The sequence below is a fragment of the Aquarana catesbeiana genome, linkage group LG01, assembly GCF_042186555.1.
Source record: "Aquarana catesbeiana isolate 2022-GZ linkage group LG01, ASM4218655v1, whole genome shotgun sequence".
Classification (NCBI taxonomy): domain Eukaryota; kingdom Metazoa; phylum Chordata; class Amphibia; order Anura; family Ranidae; genus Aquarana; species Aquarana catesbeiana.
In genome coordinates this window covers 562,770,817-562,797,070 of record NC_133324.1, presented here as the reverse complement: position 1 = coordinate 562,797,070, position 26,254 = coordinate 562,770,817, and the positions used below count along the sequence as shown (strand labels likewise).

General features: G+C 40.5%; 1 protein-coding gene across 1 annotated transcript in view; it reads left to right on the top strand.

Moving 5' to 3' along the window:
* LOC141106122 (phospholipid-transporting ATPase IC-like) overlaps positions 1-26,254 on the top strand; it is a 210,469-nt gene that overhangs the window by 73,488 nt on the left and 110,727 nt on the right. Inside the window, exons 8-16 of the mRNA XM_073596570.1 lie at positions 240-310; positions 1,525-1,607; positions 2,982-3,140; positions 8,145-8,233; positions 8,312-8,499; positions 11,838-12,046; positions 14,651-14,682; positions 18,133-18,292; positions 24,376-24,564. Coding sequence (XP_073452671.1) covers positions 240-310; positions 1,525-1,607; positions 2,982-3,140; positions 8,145-8,233; positions 8,312-8,499; positions 11,838-12,046; positions 14,651-14,682; positions 18,133-18,292; positions 24,376-24,564 — 1,180 coding nt within the window. The remainder of the gene's footprint in view (positions 1-239; positions 311-1,524; positions 1,608-2,981; positions 3,141-8,144; positions 8,234-8,311; positions 8,500-11,837; positions 12,047-14,650; positions 14,683-18,132; positions 18,293-24,375; positions 24,565-26,254) is intronic.

Here is a 26,254-nt window from a genome sequence, read left to right as displayed (position 1 = left end):
ACACCTCCAGGTAGCCATATTGCATTGCATTTTACGGAAAATTACAGCACTACAAATTTGAAAAGAAAAGGTGATTTTTATCATTCAGTTACAATAGGCCTTGTGTCGCAATTTGTATACACAATTTTTTTTTTTAATTTGCAATTTTTTTCCCTGAAAGTAAAGTTACCCTTCAATATAGCTGGCAGTTTTTGGCAGTATATTGGTTGTGAATAATACATGTTATTTTTTATTAACAGGCAGATATGATATTGTTGAACAGTACTGAGCCAAACAGTATGTGTTATGTAGAAACTGCTGGGATTGATGGGTATGTTTTATGGAAAGCTTTCTAATTAATACATCACAAACCTTGACAAAACTTGACACTTGTCTTTCTGCTCCTGACTGATAGCTTTTACATCCTTCTATTCTTCCATCCATAGCTTTCTCACTAATTTCCCTTCTACATTACCGAACCGTCCCCTGCATGTCTTCCTAAAAGTATATCTTACATGTGACTTTTTCGCAGAAGGGAGTTTAACAAGACTTGTGGCCATTCAATAAAATTAGAAGAAAAGAGGTTTAACCTTAAACTATGTAGAGGGTTCTTTACTGTAAGAGCGGCAAGGATGTGGAATTCCCTTCCACAGGCGGTGGTCTCAGCGGGGGGGGGGGGGCATTGACAGTTTCAAGAAACCATTAGATAAGCACCTGAACAACTGCAACATACAGGGATATACAATGTAACACTGACATATAATCACACATGGACTTGATGGACTTGTGTCTTTTTTCAACCTCACCTACTATGTAACTTTGTAACTATGTAACTATGTGAGAAATATAGGCATTTAAAGCTTCCATATCTTTATTAGTGACTAGCAAATGATTCGGGATGGTCGCCCGCTGAGCTCCCCACAATGCACTGCGCGCTACACAGTGCTTTCTAAGCCCTGATTGGCTGAAGCAATGCACCTGACTGCTGGTCAGGTGCATTGCTTTGCTAAACAGGGCACAGTGAATAGCTGTTTGTTAAGAAGCAGGCCAGGAAGCCAGCCACCACATTTTGAACAACGGATGAGTCATCAGCTGTCAGGGGGGAACATTTCCGGCAATACAAAAATGGGAAAAACAAACTGCGTTTTCTCAGGGCAAGTTTCTTTTCAAATACTGTCATAAAAATGTGCTTATAATGATTCATTTTTATTCAGCACACACATAGGATGTCCTCTGCCCTGACCTTGTCTTTGTTTTTGACTACGTCCCTGTTCAGCCCTTTAACTTAGACACTTGCCTCTTGTTACCCCTGACAATCACCTTGGCTACCCACCTCAACTACTTCAGTACTTAGCTCACCTAAGTAATGGCCTCCTGTTAAGGTGCAATAATCTATCAATTCAAGATCTGCTACTTTAGTTCTGGGGGGGGGGGGGCACCCAAGTACCAGCAACACACACAAAATGGTGGCTACTAAAGGTATACAATATATTAGGATATTTGTACTCTTTACATATTCTCACTACAAACATTTTTGAATTGCAGAGAGACCAATCTCAAATTCCGTCAAGCCCCGGTGGTTGCACACTATGCACTACAGACTGAGCAAGCGTTGTCAGAATTTGATGGTGAGTATTTGGTTTGGCAGTTGTTAACATAAAGATAGCCATACAACAATAAAGAATGCTTTAAATACTGGATACCTGAACCAGATTGCTCAGTTATGCTCTGCATAATAGGGCGTACACACGGTCCGACTTTGTTCGGACATTCCGACAACAAAATCCTAGGATTTTTTCCGACGGATGTTGGCTCAAACTTGTCTTGCATACACACTGTCACACAAAGTTGTCGGAAAATCCGATCGTTCTGAACGTGGTGACGTAAAACACGTACGTCGGGACTATAAACGGGGCAGTGGCCAATAGCTTTCATCTCTTTATTTATTCTGAGCATGCGTGGCACTTTGTCGGTCGGATTTGTGTACACACGATCGGAATTTCCGACAACGGATTTTTATCTCCTGCTCTCCAACTTTGTGTGTCGGAAAATCCGATGGAAAATGTCCGATGGAGCCCACACACGGTCGGAATTTCCGACAACACGCTCCGATCGGACATTTTCCATCGGAAAATCCGACCGTGTGTACGGGGCATTAGGGTCAATGAACAGAAGCACTTGTGAAGGATTTCAGAAGCATCTCAAACATATTTCAAATGCGACAAGCGTGGGTAGGCTCTGACTGGCATCTCTGATGATCCAGAGTCCCCTGCTCCTCCCCCTTCCCTCTTTTCTTGCCTTCGTCTTGTCTTCTTGTTTCCTTTTTTCTGTTCTTTTCCTCTTGACGGGTTTCTATGCCCTATTTAGACTCCTACGTGTGTCCAGGACCAATTACAATGTTGTTTGCTAGTATATATGTAGTATAGTAGCTATGGGCCACCTGAGCAGGCTCTCTCCTGAGTTGCATTCCTGTGAATGGACATTGTCTATTCACACACAGAGTGTGGCTCAGACCCACTCCCTGATCTCTCCTCATTGGATTACTGACTCTAATTGACAGCAGGAGCCAATGATTCCCACTGCTGTGTGAACCAATGAGGAGAGAGAGAGACCCTGAAGAGCCGCAGTTCTCATGTACATCGCTGGATCAAGAAGGGCTCAGGTAAATATAAGGGGGGCTGGGTGGGAGCTGCACCCAGGTTTTTACCTTAATGCATAGAATGCATTAAGGTAAAAAAACCTCCTGCCTTTAGAACCACTTTAAAGCAGTATTAATCCATTCACTTCCTAATTATTATCCCCCTTTTACCCTCCCTTCCCTATTCCCTTGTGAGACCTGAGATAATGTTTAGAACTACTTTACTTATGGTTTCTGGTGGTTTCAGTTCTTGTTCTTGTTGATGATGATCATTACCTCCATCTCATACCAATATGTTTGGTTGTTTCCTTCAATACTAAAAATTACAGTTTTTTTTTAAATTTTTCTGTCTATATATGTATAGGTTTGATCACATGCGAAGCTCCAAATGCCCGCATAAACAGCTTTGTGGGGGTCTTGGACTGGAAAGGAAAAAAGCATCCCCTTAATACTGACAACCTTCTCATGAGAGACTGCAGGATCCGCAACACTTCACGTTGTTATGGGCTTGTCATTTATGCAGGTCTGTAAAACTATCTCTGTTACTCACGACATGGGCATTCCCATACCAAAGCATGAAACAACCTGGTTTATATTACAGTTTGAAGAATAATACCAGAGCAACTCTGATACCAATTTATACAGCAAAATATAACTTCAATGCAAAATTCTCCTAAAATTTGTGCTAAAACAAGAACAAAAATTTTAGTTGAAAGTATACCTAAACAGGAATTGTCCCTGGTGCAAAAACACATACCAAACAGTCCTTTGGCAATATCAAAATATTCAAAGTGCTATTCTGTTAACCCATGTGTTATGGCTGTTTTATATTTCCTTGTAAATCTATCTTTCTGCTCTAAAATTATAATAATTCTGTGTAGGTTTGTCATTCCTTGTGTTTAAAATTTGATGTAGTTGTTAACACAATCTCTACAGCTTTACGGAACATGCTGAAGCTGTATAAATAATATTCATAATGACAGACACCTAAAAACTTAAATAACAATAACACTCATAGAAAACCTTCATAGGTAATTTCTGTGAATTTGGGCAATCACTGGAAAGGATCCTTGGGTACTGAGCTATGAGTCACTAAATCAGAAAGGAATGCGAGAATGCAACTTTCCTGTTCTTTGAAATGTGTTGGCCATGTCTACTATAAAGGGTAATGTTGGTTGGGGACAAAAGTGGACTTTTGTTTTAGGGGTGGTATTTTAGGGTTTTCATTTCTTTTTTGGGTTTTTATTTGTTTAATGCTGATAGGCCCTTTTTCTTTAAGTTTGAAGTGTTGAAAGCAAAGCATGGACATCTAATCTTTAAACTGCCTTTTGTTTGAAGCATGCCTGTGCATCGTTTGAAAGGAAAACAAAGTAAATGCGTGTGCACCTAAACCACCTCACATTGTATCACTCACATTTAAAGCACCCCCGTATCCCCATAGATCAAATAAAAGTTAGGCATACACTAGTTAGGCCCCTTAACCCTGATTAAAAGGGTTCTGCTGCTAGCCAATTTGACACTGCATCTGTTTTATTTTCAATTGTGTAGTAAAGCCCAGCAAGTGCTCTTTGAATCCAGTAAATTTGGGCCTAGCCTTGCTGTTTACCCACTTCAATACAGGGCACTTCCCCCCCTCTGCCCAGACCAATTTTCAGCTTTCAGAGCTGTTGCATTTTAAATGACAGTTGTGTAGTCATGCAACACTGTCCCTAAACTGAATTTTTATCATTTTTTCACACAAATAGAGCTTTCTTTTGGTGGTATTTGCACTACAAATAAAAAAAGACCGAACATTTTGAAAAAAAATATCTTTTTCTTGGTTTCTGTTACAAAACGTTGTAAATAAGTATGTTTTCTCCTTCACTGATGGGCATTGATGTGGCTGCACTGACAGACACTGATAAGGCAGTGCTGGTTGGCACTGAGGCAGCACTGATGAGGTGGCACTGATGGACACTGACGATGAGGCACTTATATGCAGCACTGATGGGCACTGATAGGGGGCACTGATAAGCAGCACTGATGGGCACTGATATGCAGCACTGATGGGCACTGATGGGCACTGATAGATAGGTGGCACTGGTAAGTGACACTGATAAGTGGCACCGATGGGCAGCACTGATAGATAGCACTAATCAGGGGGCACTAGCAGGTATCACTGATGGGCGCTGAGGCCCTATTGGGCATTGATTGGCATCCCTTGTGGTCCTGGGTGGGTATCCCTGGTGGTCCTGGGTGGGCATCCTCGATGGGTCTGCAATGTGCTGATTATCAGCACAGACTCCCCCCCGTCAGGAGAGCAGCCTTTTGGCTCTCCTCTACTCCTGCCTGTCAGTGCGAGTGGAGGAAAAGCCGATAAACAGGTCTTCCTATTTGCACTGTGATCAGCTGTGATTGGACACAGCTGATTACGTGGTAAAGAGTCTACGTCAGAGGCTCTTTACCAAGATCGAAGATGCGGTGTGTCAGAGCGACACACACCACACCACCGATCGCCGTGCTGCATGCCCCTGCAGGCGCGCGCTAGCGGCTTATCCTGCTGGACGTCATATGACGCCCAGTCAGGATAACTGAAGCACTTTCCAGCCGTCATTCTGCATACCGTGGGCGGGAAGTGGTTAGAATTGTCGTGCTGCTGGCTGATTTTACACTACTGTGTAATCTGTGGTCTTTTAATTCTTGTAGTGAAACACCTGTCTGTACATTTTCACCAATTCTCCCTCATTAAAAGTGTCCTGCTGCTAGCCAATTTTGCACTGCTGTGCCTTCTCTCTTTTATTTTCGCTTGGCGATCTGCCAGTAAGTCTGTTTTGCAACAGAAAAAAGCTGTCCTGCAGATTTAGCAGTTAGGGGGTTGAAACAAACCATTTAACACTGACAGGGGTGATTACAATGATCAGCTTTTATTTATGGAGCTTGATCCCTAAAGGAACAAAATTGTTGCTGTAACAGCTTAAACAGTGTGAGCTGGAGTTCCAAAGCAAGCTAAATCTGCTAGTGCATCTAATGCCGCGTACACACGAGCGGACTTTACGGCAGACTTTGTCCTGCTGACTAAGGAAGTTCATAGCCAGTAGCCAATAGCTGCCCTAGCGTCGGTTTTTGTCTGTCGGACTAGCATACAGACGAGCAGACTTTTTGACCAGACTCGAGTCCGTCGAAAAGATTTGAAACATGTTTCATTTCTAGGTCCGTCGAACTTTTGGGGGAAAAAAGTCTGCTGGAGCCCACACACAATCGAATTGTCCGACGGATTCCGGTCCGCCGAACCAAGTATGCCGTAAAGTCCGGTCATGTGTACGCGGCATAACACTCCCCTTCTCTAGTTTAACAATGCTGCTGTCCAAAGGTGTCTCTGTTGCACCTTTATCCAGAGTGTAGGCACTCTAATACAGGTGTGTTACTGGCTGGATCACCAGGTGAAACAGAGGCAAAAAAGCCTAAAAAAGAAAATGGATGCAGCCACCCCATCTAATACTTGGTAAGCTGTAATATGGTACATTTTTGGTTTTGGGTTTAATACCACCTCAGTTCTTACCGAGAATAGCCATCCTATCAGATGTGGTCGCTGTTCGGTTTTCAGACAGCCATGGGTGCTGCTGCCATCTGATACACTATCCGGTAGAGGATGTCCCTGGTGTCTCTGGAAGGAAAAAATGTTCAAGTATCAGTGGTATTAGTGGAAGGAAAAAATTTCCCAGCATTGATGGTATCACTGGAAGGAAAACATGTCTCAACTTTGGAGTCACAGGAAGGGAAAAATAATCCAGCATCAGTAGTGTCACTGGAAGGAAAAAAAATGTCCATGTGTTGATGGTGTTTTGCTGGAAGGAAATAATGTCTCTGCATCTGTAGTGTCACATGTAGGAAAAAATGTCCCCGTGTTCATGGTGTCAGTCTAATGCCGCGTACACACGAGCGGACTTTCCGGCATACTTGGTTCGGCGTACCCGAGTCCGTCGGACAATTCGATCGTGTGTGGGCTCCAGCGGACTTTTATTTCTCAAAAGTTCGACGGACCTAGAAATGAAACATGTTTCAAATCTGTCCGACGGACTCGAGTCCGGTCGAAAAGTCCGCTCGTCTGTATGCTAGTCCAACGAACAAAAACCGACGCTAGGGCAGCTATTGGCTACTGGCTATGAACGTCCTTGTTTTAGTCCGGTCGTACGTCATCATGTACGAATCCGTCGGACTTTGGTTTATTGTGTGTAGGCAAGTCTGTTCCTTCGGAAAGTCCGTCGTAAAGTCCGTCAAAAAGTCCGCCGGACAAAGTCTGCCGTAAAGTCCGCTCGTGTGTACGCGGCATAAGGAGGATTATCTTGGAATCTAGGTCAATAGGATGCAGGAGGGGAGAAGAGCTGGGCTCTGTGGTGTGCATGGAATTTAAAGGATCTGGAGGGAGGAAGAGGGATGAAGGAAGGGAGGCTAAGGGGCTTTGTGGGGTTTCTGAAGAAAAAGTGTAGATATAGGCCTGAGGGCAGTTTCTCCTTTTTCCCATATCTGGTCATGAGAAATGTCACATGACAAGGAGAGACTGGAAGAGCAATCTGCCTTCACTCCCCTGCAGCGCCACACTGAGACTGCGGTGAGGTCTCAGTGGGCACATGCTTTCTCCTGCCTACAACAGACTGTTATTGGAGGGAGGGGAGAGCAGAATCCTCCTTCCAGCAGCTCAGGGTCCTGCTGCTGCTGACAGGAGTGACTCTGCAGTGACTCCTCTCAGTGACGTAAAGGAGAACAAACTAGCCGAAGCCCCCTGTGCACCCCCGCTCCACATATCAACACTGTGCTCAGGACAAATTCCCCTTCTGCCCCCCCCCCCCCCCCTTCCTTTTCCCAGTCCTGGGTAAGACTATGGAAATGGAAGTTGTTAGTACTGTACTACATCTATCTGACCAGTTATCTATTTCTGTAACTTCATTTGGGCTTTAAAGGACTACTATTGAATTCTGGTTACTGTTTGCAGGTAATCTATCTAATAATATTATTCAATATGTGAATTACTTTTTTATTTCACATATTGTTATTTATATATTTGTGTATATTTACATGAAGACCATACTGTCAAATATGATTTTAATTGTAGTTTTAATGTTTTATGTAGTTTAAATACAGTATGCTTTCATATAATCAGATGCACCAATATTTTGAAAGGTTCTAAGTCTGAAATTTAAATAAATCTGGTTTATTAACAACATATATTAGACCCAGGGGCGGACTGATAACTCATGGGGCCCCCGGGCAATAAGAGATTATGGGGCCCCCAGGCAATCCGAGATTATGGGGCCACACAGTATACACACACACAGTATACAATCACACAGTATACACATACATGCACACACAGTATACACAGACAGATGTAAAAAAAACACAGATTTATACATACTGTCCCTGGTTTTACTGAGGCTGGCAACCCTGATGGGGCCCCCTAGTGGCCCAGGGCCCTCGGGCAGTGCCCGAGTCGCTCAATGGTCAGTCCGCCCCTGATTAGACCTTTTATTTTTTTAGCTTTCTATTTTAGGAGTTGACACAAAAATCATGAAAAACTCTGGTAAAGTAAAAATGAAGAGGACAAAGCTGGACAGCGTAATGGGAAAATGTGTGCTCTTTGTAAGTAACTTTGTATTTAGTAAGCTTGCATAATGAAATTCATGCTCAGATCTAAGAAGTTTGTTCTGTGCTTTGCAGATATCAGTATTGTTAGTTGGTATGTCACTTGCGATGGCTATTGGAGCTGGTGTCTGGAATCATTTGTATATAAAGAAACACAGCTATATCCCTGAAATTCCAATATCTTCTTCTGCCGTTGGCTTTCTCTTTTTTTGGGCATACTTTGCTATTTTGAGCACACTTGTGCCTTTTTTTCTGTATATCTCGTGAGTATTATTTACAGTCAATTATCATTTTTAATAACGATTCTGTGTACGTTCCAGTTTTATTTCACTATAATGTCTTTGTTAAAACATAGTAGAAGGCAGTTCTCCTTATAATTTGTAATATGTGTCAGAAAGAGTTTGACAAAACAATACTGCAAAATACGAGCACCTTACTATGGTGCCAGGAAGTACCTAGTCCTTAGCTATTCTTCTGACTAAATTCTGTGTGTCCCCTTGTTCCTGGCTCTTAGATTCATACTATGCAGAGGCCCATGACTTATGCCTAACGTAAGGCTAAGCCCTGCCAACTAAAAGTATGAAGTAAGAACCTGAACTGGTCTTTGTAGCTAAGGCATTGGACTGCTGAATGGCAGATAAGGAGCTTAGCTCTCAAGAACCTCTGTATAGTATACGCTGCTATTTAAGGGCTCAAAGATCACATAAAATTAATTATAAAGTGTTTTCAATCGTAGTTGTGCCTAGACTTTGGTGGTATTGATCATCTGAGCACTTTATTGTACTCAATTAATTTTCTTTAACCACTTAAAGACCAGCCTTGTTTTGGATTTTAGGTGTTTACATGTTTAAAACAGTTTTTTTTGCTAGAAAATTACTTAGAACCCCCAAACATTATATATTGTTTTTTTCTAACACCCTAGAGAATAAAATGGCGGTCATTGCAATACTTTTTTTCACACCGTGTTTGCGCAGCGGTCTTACAATTGCGCTTTTTTTTGGAAAAAATTCACTTTGTTGAATAAAAAAAATAGGACAACAGTAAAGTTAGCCCAATTTCTTTTTATATTGCAAAAGATAATGTTACGTCGAGTAAATTGATACCCTACATGTCATGCTTCAAAATTGCGCCGCTCGTGGAATGGCGTCAAACTTACCCTCAAAAATCTCCATAGGCGATGTTTAAAAAATTCTACAGGTTGCATGTTTTGTGTTACAGAGGAGGTCTAGGACTAGAATTATTGCTCTCACTCTAACGATCGTGGCGATACCTCACATGTGTGGTTTGACCACCATTTTCATATGCGGGCGCTACTCACGTATGCGTTCGCTTCTGCACGCAAGCTCGTCGGGACGGGGCGTTTAAAAAAAAACTTTTTTTATTTTTCTTATTTATTTTACATGATTTTATTTATTTTTACACTGTTTAAAAAAATGTGTCACTTTTATTCCTATTACAAGGAATGTAAACATCCCTTGTAATAGAAAAAAGCATGACAGGACCTCTTAAATATGAGATCTGGGGTCAAAAAGACCTCAGATCTCATATTTACACTAAAATGCAATAAAAATAAATAAATAAATAAATAATTTTAAAAAATGACATTAAAAAAAATGTGCCTTTAAGACGTATGGGTGGAAGTGAGGTTTTGATGTCGCTTCCGCCCTGCAGTGTCATGGAGACGAGTAGGCGCCATCTTCCCCTCACTCGTCTCCATGCACAGCTAGAGGACAGACGCGATTGCCTCTGCGCCTTTCCCGCCACCGATAAGAGTGATCTCGCAGTGAATCCACCGCAGAGACCACTTTTATCTTGTAGCCGACCGCCGCACGACAACGATATCTGCCGCCAAACTTAGGATGTATATGTACATGCTGCGGTCGGCAAATAATCTTGATGCCCTCTAATCTTTTACTACTATTAAAACAAAATGTCTCATTGAACTGGGCCTCATTGGACAGTTAGTGGCTCCACTCTTGAGGTATATTCCCTGAGAATTGTCCCTTAAATATCAGGCTAACTGCATCAAAGCTCACATGACACAATGCTTTCAAATTCTCCCATTGCCAACAGCACTTTCCATTGGCTGTGCTATCTCACCTTTTGAACTTTCTGTTCCCGGGCTTCTCAAATGCTTTGTAAATACATCCTGGAAACTCTGGAGTCTGTCCCCAAGTAACAAAGATGTGCACCTTGTACAAGACACTGTATGTTAGCCTCTATCTCCCTATTGTCACCTGGGCAAAAAAAACTAGGCCAGGGTGCTTTTCACCCCAGGAATCTCAGGTATGTGTGAAAGTCCAACAATGCAAGTCCTAGCTGCACCTATGCAGGAAAAGGGGAAGAATACCCCCCAACACAGAACCACCAAACCATAGAGAAAACTGAGTAGATTTCTTTTTACAGTGGACATAAATGCACAAGGAAACACTGGGTTCTAAAGTGGACACCCCAATGTTACAATTGTGCCGCTTCCCGAGATATTCTATACATATAACCAAAAATATGATTGAACCGCAGTTCATGGACTTTATGGACACAACCAAACAGAGTAAAGTTAAAATACAAAACTTTATTGATGCACAGTAAGAGCTTAAACCCTTGACGCCGGCGCCTCCCGGCCCTTTAAGGGGTTTCAGATGCCAGGTAGAGTGGTTTATGATCGTGTAACCGCCATGATTGGCTTTCACAGCGTCACGTGATTGGAAAGCTCCAGATCACAAGCAGCGATCCGGAGCTTTCCGTAAGCCGCCAGTAACTGTGCTGGGAGTGCACAGGGCGAGTGCTCTCATAGTTACATAGTTAGTAAGATTGAATAAAGACACCAGTCCATCCTGAGTGAGTGTGGGTGTCTACAATTGTCCCCCCTATACATTGTGTCTCATTAAGATGCTCATCTATTATTATTATTTATTTAAGGTACCCATATAGCACCGTCAATTTACGCAGCGCTCCACACATACATCGTACACTCACATCAGTCCCTACCCTCAAGGAGCCCACAATCCAAGGTCCCCAACTCACATTCATATACTAGGGCCAATTTTTTGGACAGAAGCCAATTAACCTACCAGCATGTCTTTGGAGTGATTGTAAATGTAATAAAAAAAACCTCTCAGCACAGCTGTGTTTGCAATGTGGCACGCAAATATGCAGCTGCTCTGCGCCAAGGCCCACCCGCCGAGAGGCTGCATATTTGCGTGCCGTCAGCGCCAAGAGGTTAAACACATTCAAGCAAACATTCTGCTCCCTACATCACTAAGGGTGGTGGTACAATTCAAATCAACCGACATGTCTGATTACAGATTAGAAAACCAAATGGTATAAATAGTAGAGGGTTCTACAATCCCTTCACAAGACGCTCAACGTGTTTTGCGTATTCCGCTTCCACAGGAGCAGAAGGTTCTGATATAGAAATGCTACCTAAAAACAAAGAAAGGAACAAATAATAGTGCACAAATGGTAATGTATAATTGATGAACACCAACGTTAACAAAAGATTTCAGGCAGATGATGTGTGACAAACTGTGTCTGTATACTTTGATTTTACTGTATATTACACACCCTAATGAACGGCATACTGTTTATTTGACTTTTACAGACTGGAATTAATTCATGCGGTCCACAACAACTTTATTAATCAGGATTTGGAGATGTACCACCCAGAATCAGACACACCAGCCCAGGCAAGAGCCTCTAGTCTTTCTGATCTGTTGGGGCAGATAGACTACATATTCACAGACAAAACAGGCACCCTCACACAGAATGTTATGACTTTCAAGAAATGCTGCATTGGACACCAGGTTTATGGTAATTTCTATTGTTTAAAATGTTCATTTAAAATGTTCATCATTAAACCATTTTTAATAAGAAAAATAATCTTTAAAAAAATCAGGAAACCTTAGCCTTTGCTAAGTGAATGGATGAGATCTCTGGCAATAATCACTGCTGATTTGAGAACTTGTTTGATAGTCTATACTCTTTAAAGTGGTTGTAAATGTAGAAGGTTTTTTTTTACCTTAATGCAGTCTCTGCATTAACACAGTCCCCTAGCACCCATCCAAAGACTTACCTCAATCCAGTGCTATGCCTGAGAGCAACAGCTCTCTCAGCTCTCTCTCTTCGATGAACCTGGAGGCAGCAGAGGGAGCCATTGGCTCCTGATGCTGTCAATCTCAGCCTGTGAGGAGAGAACGGGAAGCGGGACCGAGCCACGCTGTGTGTGTCTATGGACACACACACAGCGCAGTATGGGATCAAAAACGTGCACGAGTGTCCCCTTCATAGCAAGTAACACTTGGCAGGAGGGGGGAGCCAGGATCGCCTGTGGGTGGACCCAGGAAGAGGATTGAGGCTGCTCTGTGCAAAACCACTGCACGGAGCAAGTATGACATTTTTATTTTTTTTATTCCATTTACAATCACTTTAAGAAGATATTAATTAGACTGTGCACTTTGCAAGAGCGGTTGCACTCTGCAAGGGCATTTGCTCCACAGCTTACTAAATGAAAGAAAGCTCTGCTGATTTCCATCATTCCCTCACATGGAAGAAAAAAATGTGGATTTTTTAGTTCCCTTGCATGTGATTGGATATTCTTTGCAAAGTGAAGCTTTGCCTCATTTACTAAGCTCTGCAGCAAATGCCCATGCAAAGTGCAGAGTCTATTTGCTTTTATTAAATCAACCTCATTGTATACCTTTGTACCATTCCTTAAAGTATATCTACAACATATGGCAATGTACACACAAAATAGATGAATGATAAATATGGATTTATCAATTCAAAAAGGACATATACGTAAGTAACAACATAAACAGTATACAGCAAGAATACTGTGACAGTCCAATATTAGTGTGCTGCAATACACCCAAATATTTATACGATTAAAGGAGGATACAGTGGTGCAATTTGGAGTGATAAGTTTACTATAAGTGCTAAAATGCATCATGTTTTATGTATATATATATATATATATATATATATATATATATATATATATATATATATATATATATATATGTAATGTAAAGTAGTGAGTGTACAGCTTGTATAACAGTGTAAATTTGCTGTCCCCTCAAAATAACTCAACACACAGCCATTATTGTCTAAACCGCTGGCAACAAAAGTGAGTACACCCCTAAGTGAAAATGTCCAAATTGGGCTCAAAGTGTCAATATTTTGTGCGGTCACCATTATTTTCCAGCACTGCCTTAACCCTCTTGGGCATAGAGTTCACCAGAGCTTCACAGGTTTCCACTGGGGTCCTCTTCCACTCCTCTGTGATGACATCACAGAGCTGGTGGATGTTAGAGACCTTGCGCTCCTCCACCTTCTGTTTAAGGATGCCCCACAGATGCTCAATAGGGTTTAGGTCTGGAGACTAGGGATGAGCCAAACACCCTCCGGTTTGGTTCGCAGCAGAACATGTGAACAGGGAAAATATTTGTTCAAAAACGCAAACACCATTAAAGTCTATAGGACGCAAACGTGAACAATCAAAAGTGCTCAGGCTTATATGCCAGTTATTGCCATAAAAAGTGTTTGGGGACCCGGGTCAATGCAAAAAAAAGTTTTAAAAAACTACAGTTTTTTTGGGAGCAGTGATTTTAATAATGCTTAAAGTGAAACAATAAAAATGAAATATTTCTTTAAATATCGTGCCTGGGGGGTGTCCTTAGCATGCCTGTAAAGTAGCGCATCTTTCCCATGTTTATAACAGTGCCACAGCAAAATGACATTTCTAAAGGAAAAATTTTATTTTAAAACTGCTTGCGGCTGTAATGTATTGTCGGATCCCGGCAATATAGATAAAAATACCAAACAAAAAATGGTGTGGATGTCCCCCCCCCCCCAAATCCATACCAGGCCCTTCAGTATATAGTAGTATTATTTTTTTATTTACTAACTTGCTATCTTTTTCCCCAAGAAATCATCAGCTAGGTCCCTCGCCAGTATCAGCATTTTCTCCCTGGCTTTTTTCAGGTGGCGGTCTTTGGCCACCTTGATTGGCTGGCGTAGAATGGCGTAACTCCTCCGAATGCGTGGCAGTCTAGTCTTTCCGGCACACAGGCACTGTCCTGGAAATGTAAACTGCAGATTCCTTTGCATTAAACCTTTTTTTTAAATTAGATTGACTAGATACAGAAATAATTTCTGTGTGACAGCATCATGACAGTCACATCTTTTGAAATACATCCATTTTTTCAAGGTCTTCTAGGCAGTCCACCTTACATTCGCTAAATTACATGATGCATTTATAAAAGAAATAAATGGTTGTATCATTGGTTAAAAAGAAAAATCACTAACCTTTCCCCACACCCCCTGCTCCCAAAAAATGATTTCCTTATAGTTTTACTGCGAAATAGAATATACTGTATTCTGACCTTTAGATTTTCATGTTTTCTTATATTTCAGGAACAGCGTCGGGAAAAGAAGAGAAGCTTGAGGTATCATTTACACAAGTGTAGTATTTACTATTTAGCTCTCACTAAAATTGGGTGCATGTACCAAGCTAAACGTGGGGTCTGAAAATATTGGCTATTCTCTGCCCTAAGCCAGATCTCATATTCATCATCTTCAGATCTTCAGCTTGGCATACGTGTCCGATGCTAATAAAAGCTGCGGAGCTAGGAAAAAAAGAATGTTTTTTACTTATGTAACAATATGTGCACATTTACTTCCAAGTGTATGTCCAGCCAAGAAAATATTTCCAGTTTTGGATAGCATTGGGAAGGATTAAAACACCCCCTGGGCAGCAAAACATAGTCAGGGATTCTACCCCTCCCCCATACTATCCAAAACTAAGTTTTTTCTGGTGTAAGCAAAACCTTCCTGACCAGGCAAAATTTTTATATTTTGGTATGCAGATCAACAATAACTTTTAACCGCTTCGAAATGATGTTCAAACAATTTTTTAATGCATACAGGGCTATTTTGTAATCATATACTTGCTGTAATTTTCCTTGGCTCTCCCTCATGTTAGCATTCCTTGGGTCAGCTCTGACCCCTTAGGACAACCACTCAGTAGCAAAGGAGTCCCTCTCTACCCCCCTTCACCTTAGAATTCTTCATGACTAGATTTTCGGGGGACACCAGGGAGGAAAGCTATGATGACATGAAAGATAGCCAGAAAGGAAAATTACAATAAGTATATGAGAACATTGTTCCCTTTTCCTGGCTTACTTAGTGTCAGCATACCTTGGGGCTTAAATAGCATTAAAACCAGGTAAAAATCAAAGAAAAATTATAAAAAAAGGCCGCAAAAGGCTTAATGATGAGTAAATGCAGAAGAAAGGACAGGATCTTTAAAGGAACTAGATCAGCCCAGGACATATCCACCTTGTAATGCCTGATGAAGGTGCTTGAAGTGTACACCAGATGGATGGTTCTGATTATCTAGGTTAGAGAGGACCCTTGAGGAAGCTGCCATGCCCTTCTTTGGACACTTGGGGAAAAGCCACATCTTGAGATATGGTGATACCAGGTGGACCAAGTCCAGTCTTTTCAAATTAACTTCCTTCATTTCAACTGATTAATCGAAGGATTGTATAATGGTCTTTGCATTCAAATGGAGCTCTGAAAAAACTTTAGAAAAAAAGCAAAAGATGATTTCAGTAGAATTTTGGGAAAACGTGACAAAGTGCTGGGGTAAAAAAATCCTGTTCTGTAGCAAATTGAATGCCATCTCCAAATATTTTAGCACCTGAATAGGACACAATTGACTCTTCTGATAGTTTTCCTAACCAGACAAAAATTGACAAATTCTATAGGACTATCCACCTCTGGGTTAAGAGAAGAGATTTCAAATGAGCTCAAATCAATACGTCATTGAGGCAGAGGAATATCCTTATACCTTTAAAGCAAATTAGGGCTATTAATGATCAGAAGAATCTTGTTACCTTCTTGATGGCCTTCTTGATGGATTTTTATTAAGTATTACCTTCCCAGAAAAGGCGCTAAGCACAGTATTTGCTTTGTACTCACATGAGCTGCATGAACTTTAATCCACAAGGAACTACAGCCCATCATAGAATACACCAAAATACATGCCAATAATTGGGTCACATCAAAGGCTGCTTCTGCAAAGAAGTCAGTAGCAATGTTTAGCTTTTCCACCATGACAGTTACTCCTTACATGCTTCCTCTGCCACCACCTAGTGCAGATCAGGGACAGAAAGTTTAACTGTAAAATTATGCTGCAAGCAATAGGGCTCTGTTTGCACCTGTGCGTTTTACATGCACTTTAGGTGTGGTACCATAAAGAAAATCCTGCTTGCTGCATCTTTGCTGCACTTTCATCAAAATACAGGTTATATACAGTTTAATGGTAACGCACCTAAAGCGCATATAAAATGCACCTAAAGCTTACTCTAACATTCATATTATGATTTAAACTGAATCTGTTAAGAAGCAAAATACTTGTGTAAGAGGCCTCAGATAACATATAGCATATAACAGATAGCTGGGGTTGTCTGACTCTAAGACAATATAGCAGTTCAGCACAGCTCCCAACTGTCCCTGATTTCAAGGGACTGTCCCTGATTTGGAACAAAGTCCCTCTGTCCCTCCTTTATCCTCATTTGATCCTCATTTTTGTCTGATCTATATAGTTGTATATAAAATGCACTTTTTATCTTTCAAAAAGTGTTTCCCAAGGCTAAACCTTTCATCCAATTTCTAAATTGCTGCATTTGTAAATTTCAAAAGCCAGTATAAAGCAATAATAGTGTTAAAAATAAACACTTGTGGGTTTAACAATTTTTTTTGTTTTTTGTATAATTCTCCTTTAAGGGGGGCGTGGCAGGGGGTGTGTCCTATGTCTACATGCTTTTACTAATAGGTGTCCCTTGTTCCCATCTCAGAAAGTTGGGAGGTATGGTTCAGGGAAAGTAAATGTGCACCAATTCTATTTCACTGGAATTGCAGTTATAAGGCCTCATGCACACTGGACATTATAATGACATTATAAAAACACCAGTAGCTTTGCTGTGAGTTTTTAAATGTTTTTGCAATAATGTTTTTTAGCTTTTTTTTGCATTAGCGTTTTTAAGTATTTTTTTTTTTCAATGGGATCAAAAACATTAAAAAACACTGGTGAGCCGCGTTTTTGAGCGTTTATCTGTGTTTATCTGCGTTTTTTGACTTTAGAGCGTTTTCACAGCTGAAAAACTCAACTCAGAACCCACTAGTTTTGGGGTTTTTTTACAGCCAAAAAAACCCCCAGCCAAAAACACTTGTGCATGGACACATTGGATAACATGCTGGAGAGTTTATTGACTGTAGAAAAAAACATCTGAATGCAAAAACAGCAGCTGTAAAAACTTCTAAAAACGTCCAGTATGCATGAGGCTTATGCCCCGTACACACGGTTGGACTTTCCGACGGAAAATGTGAGATAGGACCTTGTTGTCGGAAATTCCGACCGTGTGTAGGCTTCATCACACATTTTCCATCGGATTTTCCGACACACATAGTTTGACAGCAGGATATAAAATTTTCCGACAACAAATCCGACGGACAAAGTGCCACTCATGCTCAGAATAAATAAAGAGATGAAAGCTATTGGCCACTGCCCCGTTTATAGTCCCAACGTACATGTTTTACATCACCGCGTTTAGAACGATCGGATTTTCCGACAACTTTGTGTGACCGTGTGTATGCAAGACAAGTTTGAGCCAACATCCGTCGGAAAAAATCCTAGGATATTGTTGTCGGAATGTCCGAACAAAGTCCGACCGTGTGTACAGGGCAATAGAGTCACAGAATGGCAGCTTCCATTTGATGCTTCATACACAGGTATAGTGATTTGTGACTGATTTGCCAAAATGGCATTCACAGTTATTTATATTTTTACAGTTTTTTGTTGGAAATACAGAGGTATTTTTCTATTTCAACAGAAAGTGTCATTTACTTGGAATAAGTATGCAAAAAAGTCATTTGAGTTCTATGATCAAACCCTGGTGGAAGAATTGCATAAGAATCAAGACCCTTTATTCCAAGAATTCTTTCGGGCCATAGCACTTTGTCATACAGTTATGTTGGATAATAGCAAGGAAGGTAAGTCATTAGTTGCATCAGATTGATTATTGCATGTCATGAGGATTATTTAGGATATGGACTATAGCTGAAAAAAGTTACTGTTTGCTGCAACTAGGGACAAGCCGAACACCCCCCCCCCCCCCCGATTCGGTTCACACCAGAACTTGCGCACAGACAAAAAAAATTGTGCGAACATGCAAACACCGTTAAAGTCTATGGCACACGAATGTGAAAAAACAAAAGTGCTCGTTTTAAAGGCTTACATGCATGTTATTGCCAAAAAAAGTGTTTGGCGACCCGGGTACTGCCCTGGGGGACATGTATCAATGCAAAAAAAAGTTTTTGCAGTTTTTTCAGGAGCAGTGATTTTAAGAATGCTTAAAGTGAAACAATAAAAATGAAATATTCCTTTAAGTGCCTGGGGGGTCCCCTTAGTCTGCCTGTAAAGTAGCATATTTTTCCCATGTTTAGAAAAGTACTGCAGCAAAATTACATTTCTAAAGGAAAAAATGTCATTCAAAATTGCTCATGGCTGTAACATATTGCCAGATCCTGGCAATGTACATAAATAATCATTTAAAATAACAGCGTGGGTCCCCAGCCCATACCAGGCCCTTTGGGTCTGGTATGGATATTAAGGTGAACTTAGGCTCGATTCACACCTATGCATGTTGCTTTTGAGCGTTTTTGGAGGTTTTTTTTTCATGCTTGCCGCGTTTTTGAGCCGCGTTTTTGCGGCGTTTTTGCGGCGTTTTTGCCGCGATTTGCGTTTTGCGTTTTTTTTTTTTTTTTTTTTTTTTCATTTCTTTTACAGTCTTAAAAAAAAATTACAAAAAAAAAAACAAAAAACAAAAAAAAAAAAAAACCGGCAAAAACGCACCAAAAACGCACCAAAAACGCTGCAAAAACGGTGCACTTGCGTTTTTGATGCTTGTCCATTGAAAACCATTACATGCAAAACGCTGCTTTTTGCATGAAAAAAAGTCCCCGACCCTTTCCAAAAACGCAGAGATACAAAAAAGCATTGATGTGAACATGTTCCATAGGAACCCATGTTAAAAAATTCCCGTGCATTTCTGCAAAATGCAAAATGCATCAAAAAACGCGCTAGTGTGAATGGGGCCTTAAGGAGATTTTTTTTTTTTTAATTGGCGTGGGAGTCTTCCCCCAAAATCCATATCAGACCCAAAGGACCTGGAATGAACGGGGGGAACCCATGCCGTTTTTTTCTTAATTCTGACATAGGGCTCCCCTTAACCACTTCAATACACTATATTATATATTGTACACTGCACTATATACCCTGCACTGTATTATATATACTACACTGGGGGCACTAAATACTCTGAACTGCAGTATATATACTATGTGGACTGCACTATATACTCTGAACTGCAGTATATATACTATACGGACTGCACTGTATACTCTGCTGAAAAATTGGGCCTTAGGTGTTGGTGGTGACAGAACACTCCCTAGCTGCAACATAAAGCTAACAGCCAGCGCATTGACGTAGTTTGTGCAGTGGTATTTGTGCATAAAGAAACGTTTACTCAGAGAAGCATACGGGCTGCCACTGTGGAACTCCTTCTGAAAGTACTGGTTGCCTAACTCTCTCTGACTTTAGTACTTTCAGAAAAAGCATGCAGCAAGTGAAGTTAGAGAACCTGGACTTTTTACTACTTTCATGTCAGTCATTTATAACATTATGAAACCATGGGATCAGCATAAAAGTGAGATGAGTATTCTCATAAGGTATAGATCACCAATCTCAGTCTCCATATTTTTCGAAGCACAGATTTCCTTTAAATATCTTGGGGAAACTAATGGCGTGAACAAGGACTACAGCATCAATACAAACTGTCAGTGCTCATTGATTTGTCCAGTGCTCACATTATAACCTTGCTGACCTTGCTTGAACTTTGCTTGCACAACATGGACTCTTCACAGCAAAGTCATTGTGCTTTTTTCCTACCAGGAGTAAAGACATTCAGAGGGGCTGAACAAACGCCCAGTTTGCAAAAGGCATAAAAAAGTTCAGAACACAAACAGCTACTTGCAAATATCTTCATAAACAGCATTCCATTGAAGTCCAGGGTAGCCCCGATCCAAAGACAAAGGGCCACCTTACTAGAATTGGAGTACTCTGGTGGTAATTGGGAACAGGCTTGAGAAGCATACTGACGCTATGCTAGAGGGGCACAGCATACCTCACTGTTTAATTAGAAGGCAGTCATGTGATGCAGGTGTGACACCAGTAAAACCAGTACAGGCATACCGCCTGGATCAGACTTGGGTCCCATCAAATCAGCAGGGGCCCTGGCAGAGTTGACCCATGCATGTGCAGCCAGAGCTGTCCTCAGCCAAGGTCGCTCTCTCAGTTTGAGAGGGGGGAACACTCTGTGAAGCAACTGCTTTCCCCTCTTACTGCCTCTGCTGCCAATGTTTGCCACACTCACTTTTAGCTGTAAAGCCGGGCAGTTTACTTGCTGTGGGTATTATGATTTCATATTGTTTTCTTCGTAAATATTGATTAGTTATTTGTTAATAACATTTTTGTCACATGTGCAGGTGTCAGTAAATTTTGTGAGTAAAAAATTTGTGGGAAGTTAACAATCCTGCTGTGGGCCACCATGAATGTGTGTTCTTTTCTCTCTGTACCCAAAACTGGCACTGACTGCTCCCATCATCATCATCAGCCCCCAAATCACCTCTCATTCTATGCCCTTCCTTTCTTTTACCTGCAGTATTCCTAATGTTTTCTCTGTGTTTATGAAGCACTGCTATCATTTCAGATTGATTGAATTTCTGCTTTGTGTTCTGAGATAAAAAAAAATATTATTATTTATAAAATTATTTATAAAAATACATTATTTATTATTTATAAAAATAAATGATTTATTATTTATAAAAATAAATATTTTTTCCAACAGTTTTAGTGCATTGTACTTTGTTTTGTTCTTTAGAATACATTGTTGGATCCTCTGGCAGGGCAGGAATTTTAACATATTTTTTTCTTGGTAACGTTGTGTCTTGGGACATCTATTTAGGGCATTGTGTAGTGTGCCAGGAAAGGGCAATGCAGGAAAAGTTACAGTCTGAGCTAGAGTCTATACCTTCCTATTCTCTTTCCCTCATGGCAAAGAGAGCAACTAATCAGGCTTTGCTTTTGTTGTTTTATCTTCTATCTTTTAACAGATGGTAGTGGCCTGTTATTCCATTGTTTCACCATTCTTTGGTATTAGCTATAATAGTAGCCAGGGATGTAACAAGAACTCACAAGGCTCCATAGCAAACTTTTTTGGGGCCCTCACCAAACAGAAAAAAACACCACTAAACACCCTAATCATCACAGTAATGTGGCACAGACCCAAACTACAGCATATGCTATTCACTACCATAAAAAATTGTGTTTTAAATGCCCCCTTACACTGGTGGTTAGTAGAACACAGAATGTTTCTTTGAATTAATGCTTTAGGAAAAATGCATTTTTACAGTGGTGTTCAGTAGGAGGAGAAATGCTTATGTTGGTGGTCAGTAAATGGAAGAATTCTCCCTTACTTGGATGGTCAGTAGAAGCAAGAAAGCCCCTTGTGTTGATGGCCAGTAGAAGGAAAGTTACTCCCTTACGTTGGTGGTCAGTAGAACAAGGAAAGCCCCTTACCTTTTGTGGTCAGTGAAACGAAGAGTGCCCCTCACCTGGGTGGTCCATGCGAGGAAGATTTTTCCATTACATTGGTGTTCGGTATAAGGAAGAATGCCCCTATGTTGGTGGTCAGGGGAGGAAGATGTCTCCCCTATGGTGTTGGTCAGTAAAATTAAAGCTGTCCCCTTATGAGGGTGGTCAGTTGAGGTAACAATGCCCCCTAACATTGGTAGTCAGTGGGAGGAAGATTTCTACCGTACGTTGTCGGTCAGTGGAAGAAAAATGTTTTCTTACATTGGAGGTCAGCAGGGAGAAAATACTCCCTATTGTTAACTAAGAAGTTAGGGAAGAATGCTGTCTTACATGGATGGTCAGTTGGAGGTGAATGCTCCCTTACACGTGTGGACAGTAGAAAGAATAACTCTGTATGTGGGTCATTAGTAAAAATAAGTAGGATGGCAGGGCAAAAGTGCGAGTTGCAAGTTTACTATGCCGAGCAGAGTACATACTCATCTGGATCCACTGGTCACTTTATCGCTGCCAGGACAAGCAACGGATGACTTCTTGTGGTGTTTTTAAATCAGTGACGGAGCAGTGGCGAACTCATCTTGACAACAAGGGAGTGACACATGGAGTTAGGTGAGTATTTAATTTGATCTGCATAGGGGAGTTGTTGCCAATAGATAGTATTGCTAATGTGACCTGGCCCTAACACACATTAGCACACATACATGTTAAACACACATGAAACACACATATACCCACAGACAAACGTAGACAAAAACACACGTGAAAAAACACTCACTCTACAAACCTGAGCTGTCTCACTTGTTTTTTCAACAGCTTGCTGCATGTCTGGCCCTAATGATCTTTTAGTGTTCCCTTTAGCAGCCTCTTCCTACAGCAGCTACCTCTGCTACTGTCCATATTGAGCCCATCCATGCCGCTGCCAGTGAGGAAGATGTGCAGTTGCAGATCTACTGTATATGGGCTGCCAGGGCAGGAAAAACCTCTCACCCTCCTGTTCCCCATCAGGACCCTTTCTGCCCCAGAGTGGCTGTGTGGGCCACTATGACAGGAGTTACAGCTGTGATACTAGATATAAAAAGCAAAAGGTTGTTATAAAACAGTAAAAATGATATCCACTCCTAATGCATTGCATATTTACACACAGATCATTCACTGCATGTATAAGGCAGATTCACTGGGAAGATTGACCTGCACTATATCAAGCAACATTTACCACCATCTGTTCTTTAGGGGGAAATAGTACTAATTATTAAAATTATAACCTGATGTGACATGTACTGCACATTCACCTAAAACCATTCATTTTGCACAGTAATTTGCCCAACTTATTTAGCTGTATTTTGCCTGTTTCGTACAGTCTGCATTCGTGTTTTTAAATATTTATATATTTTTTATATTTTTATTTATCTTTTTATGGTTCAAAATGAGGTTCATATGAGATTGGGTTTTCTGCAGCCTAGAGAGTTATATTGTGTCCTTAGATATCCTTTCTTTTTCTGTAGTACTTTTGTGAAGTTTATTGTATTCTCTGCAGAAATTATGAGATCTAAGGCTGGAATCATTATGGAATGCCAAATTGTAATTTTTTACACAGTTTTGGAACTTAAAGTTAATAAAAATGCAGATTCTTATCTTCATGTTAAAATTCCAGTGAGCACGATTTTTCCTGTTAAAAACACAAAACAAAAAGCAGATGTTATAGTATAACTAAAGGCATTTTCTTTTCTTTTTTTTTTTAGTTTTGGTCAGAATAGAAAGCCTGTCAGGCTCGTACTGCTGTCTTTAACCCCTATAGGGAGATTTACCCTCTCTATTTCTCTTGTTTTCTGTTATCACCAAAAGTAAAAGAAAATCCCCAATTTTGCATTGTCACCAGAACAGCAATAGAGGGACAATTTTCAAATGAGGATACTAGTTCTGTTGACAACAAGGGATTCCCTCACTTTTCTCTCACTTCCTGCTTTGGCTATGGAACAGGAACTGAATGAAAATCTCCCCTAAGTGACAACGATTTAAAAAAAATCAGGGGTTATAACCCTCCCTTACTCTATCAAAAATGCCTTTAGTTAATTTTTAGTGAATGTCAGTGAGCACTTGATCAGATGAAATTCAATGAGAATCCATGAGAATCTTCAGGGGTTTCAGGGTTTTCACAGTGAATGATTCATCAGTAAATGCAAAGTGAATGTGTTGTGAATAGCACTTTCATTGCTTTATAAATACCCCCTTATGCAGCTTTGTAAATTCATTTAATCAAATAAAATAAATATATATAAATAATATCTTCACATTTTCCTAAATTGTAAAGTACATCTACCGTGTAGGTAAAATGTGATGAAAAATATGACAATACTTAAGTAGATTTCACATGGACTATTATGTTGGTATTTTTTTCTTTGTTATATGTTCTTTTTAATTTTTGTAGACGATTTAATCTACAAGGCTGCATCTCCAGATGAAGAGGCCTTAGTCGCTGCTGCCAGAAATTTTGGCTATGTTTTTCTTGCCCGCACCCAAGAATCCATCACCATAAGTGAGATGGGTACAGAAGTAACCTACAAAATCCTGGCACTGATGGACTTTACTAGTGATCGCAAAAGGATGTCAATTTTATGTAAGTGCATGCAGCATTAATGCTGTTGATATACAGTCAGGTGTTACTTGAAAATTACAGTATATCTAATGCAAGCCATATATTAATGGATTTTCTTTCCTTACACCACAAGTGAAAGGAAAGAAAATAATTTTATTCCCCCATTAACACAGTCAGTGTTGATAGGGGAATGCCTCCCACAGCATTACTGTATTCTGCCAGCAGGGTGCTTTACCGACTGGGCAGAATACAATGATTACTGCTAGCGGCTATAGTGCGTGCTAAAAATCAGACAGGCTGGTTGTACCCAAGTTGATTGATGGTTCAACTTGGGTACAATCAGCTTGACTGTAGATGGATCGAATCTTGGCTGATCCCTGCTGAATCGCCTGAGATTTAATCCATCTATGGCCGGCTTAAGTGTGGTCACAAATAGCTTTATCTTGTTGTGGTCACAAATAGCTTTATCACTGTTGTAATGGCTAAATACAACACCTAAGTTCTCGAGTGAGCATCAGTATAGGAAATAAAGTTTCCTACTCTTGGAAGTTCAAATTTTTGCACAAAGAGATTTTACCATTTTGAATTGGCCAAATCACCCTTTACACTGTGGTGGATACCAGCACTTTTGAAGACTGGTAGATATAAGAAAGACAAATGTCCATCTATGGCCAAAGTACTGTGAGGTAGGATTATTTTTGTAACTGCAATGGCATTGTATATGTAGGACCCCTTACCCTCCAGTGGATATAAGAGACCACCAGAGGTTAGGTGGGCTGATATTTCTTGACCTGTAGTGAAGACGAAAACCGTCACCAGTCACTTTTAGAAAGTTAACAGAGTTTATCAAAGATCACAGAATACCCAAAATAACAATGCGCAGACTGAACAAACCCCTACTTACAATCGTACAAGTAAAAAGAATATTTACACAGAACCAACAATTGCAGCACTACATGCAAGCCCTACTGGATTGGCGTAGGGCCAATGTGGTGCCCATATTTAAAAAGGGCTCAAAGTCTTTACCAAGTAACTATAGACCCGTTAGAATAACTTTTATAGTCAGGAAGATACTGGAGAGTTTAATAAAAGACCACATAGACGAGTTCTTGCTGGAATAAAATATTTTAAGCAACAGACAGCATGGATTCATGAAAGACAGAAGTTTTAAAACAAACGTAATTTCTTTTTATGAGGAGGTATGTAAAACCTTGGACAGAGGGGTGGCTGAGGACGTGGTATACTTGGATTTTGCCAAAGCATTCGACTCAGTTCCCCACACACGACTAATGTGTAAGGTAAAGTCTACAGGCTTGGAAAGATCAGTTTGTCAATGGATAGAAAACTGTCTAAAAAAACAAATTCAGAGAGTAGTGGTTAATAATTCTTACTCTGAATGGACTAAGGTTATCAGTGGTGTACCCCAAGGTCCAGTGTTGGGACCCGTACTTTTTAATATCTTTATAAATTATATAGGGTTTGGGATTAAAAGTACCATTTCTGTCTTTGCAGATGACACCAAGCTATGCAGTGGAATAACGTCCTTACAGGATGTCTCCCATTTACAAGCCAAACTCAATGCACTGTCTACTTGGCCAACTAAGTGGCAAATGAGGTTTAATGTTGATATATGTAAAGTTAAGCACTTGGGGGCTAAGAATATGCATGCATCATACATACTAGGGGGAGTACAACTGGGGGAATCAATGGT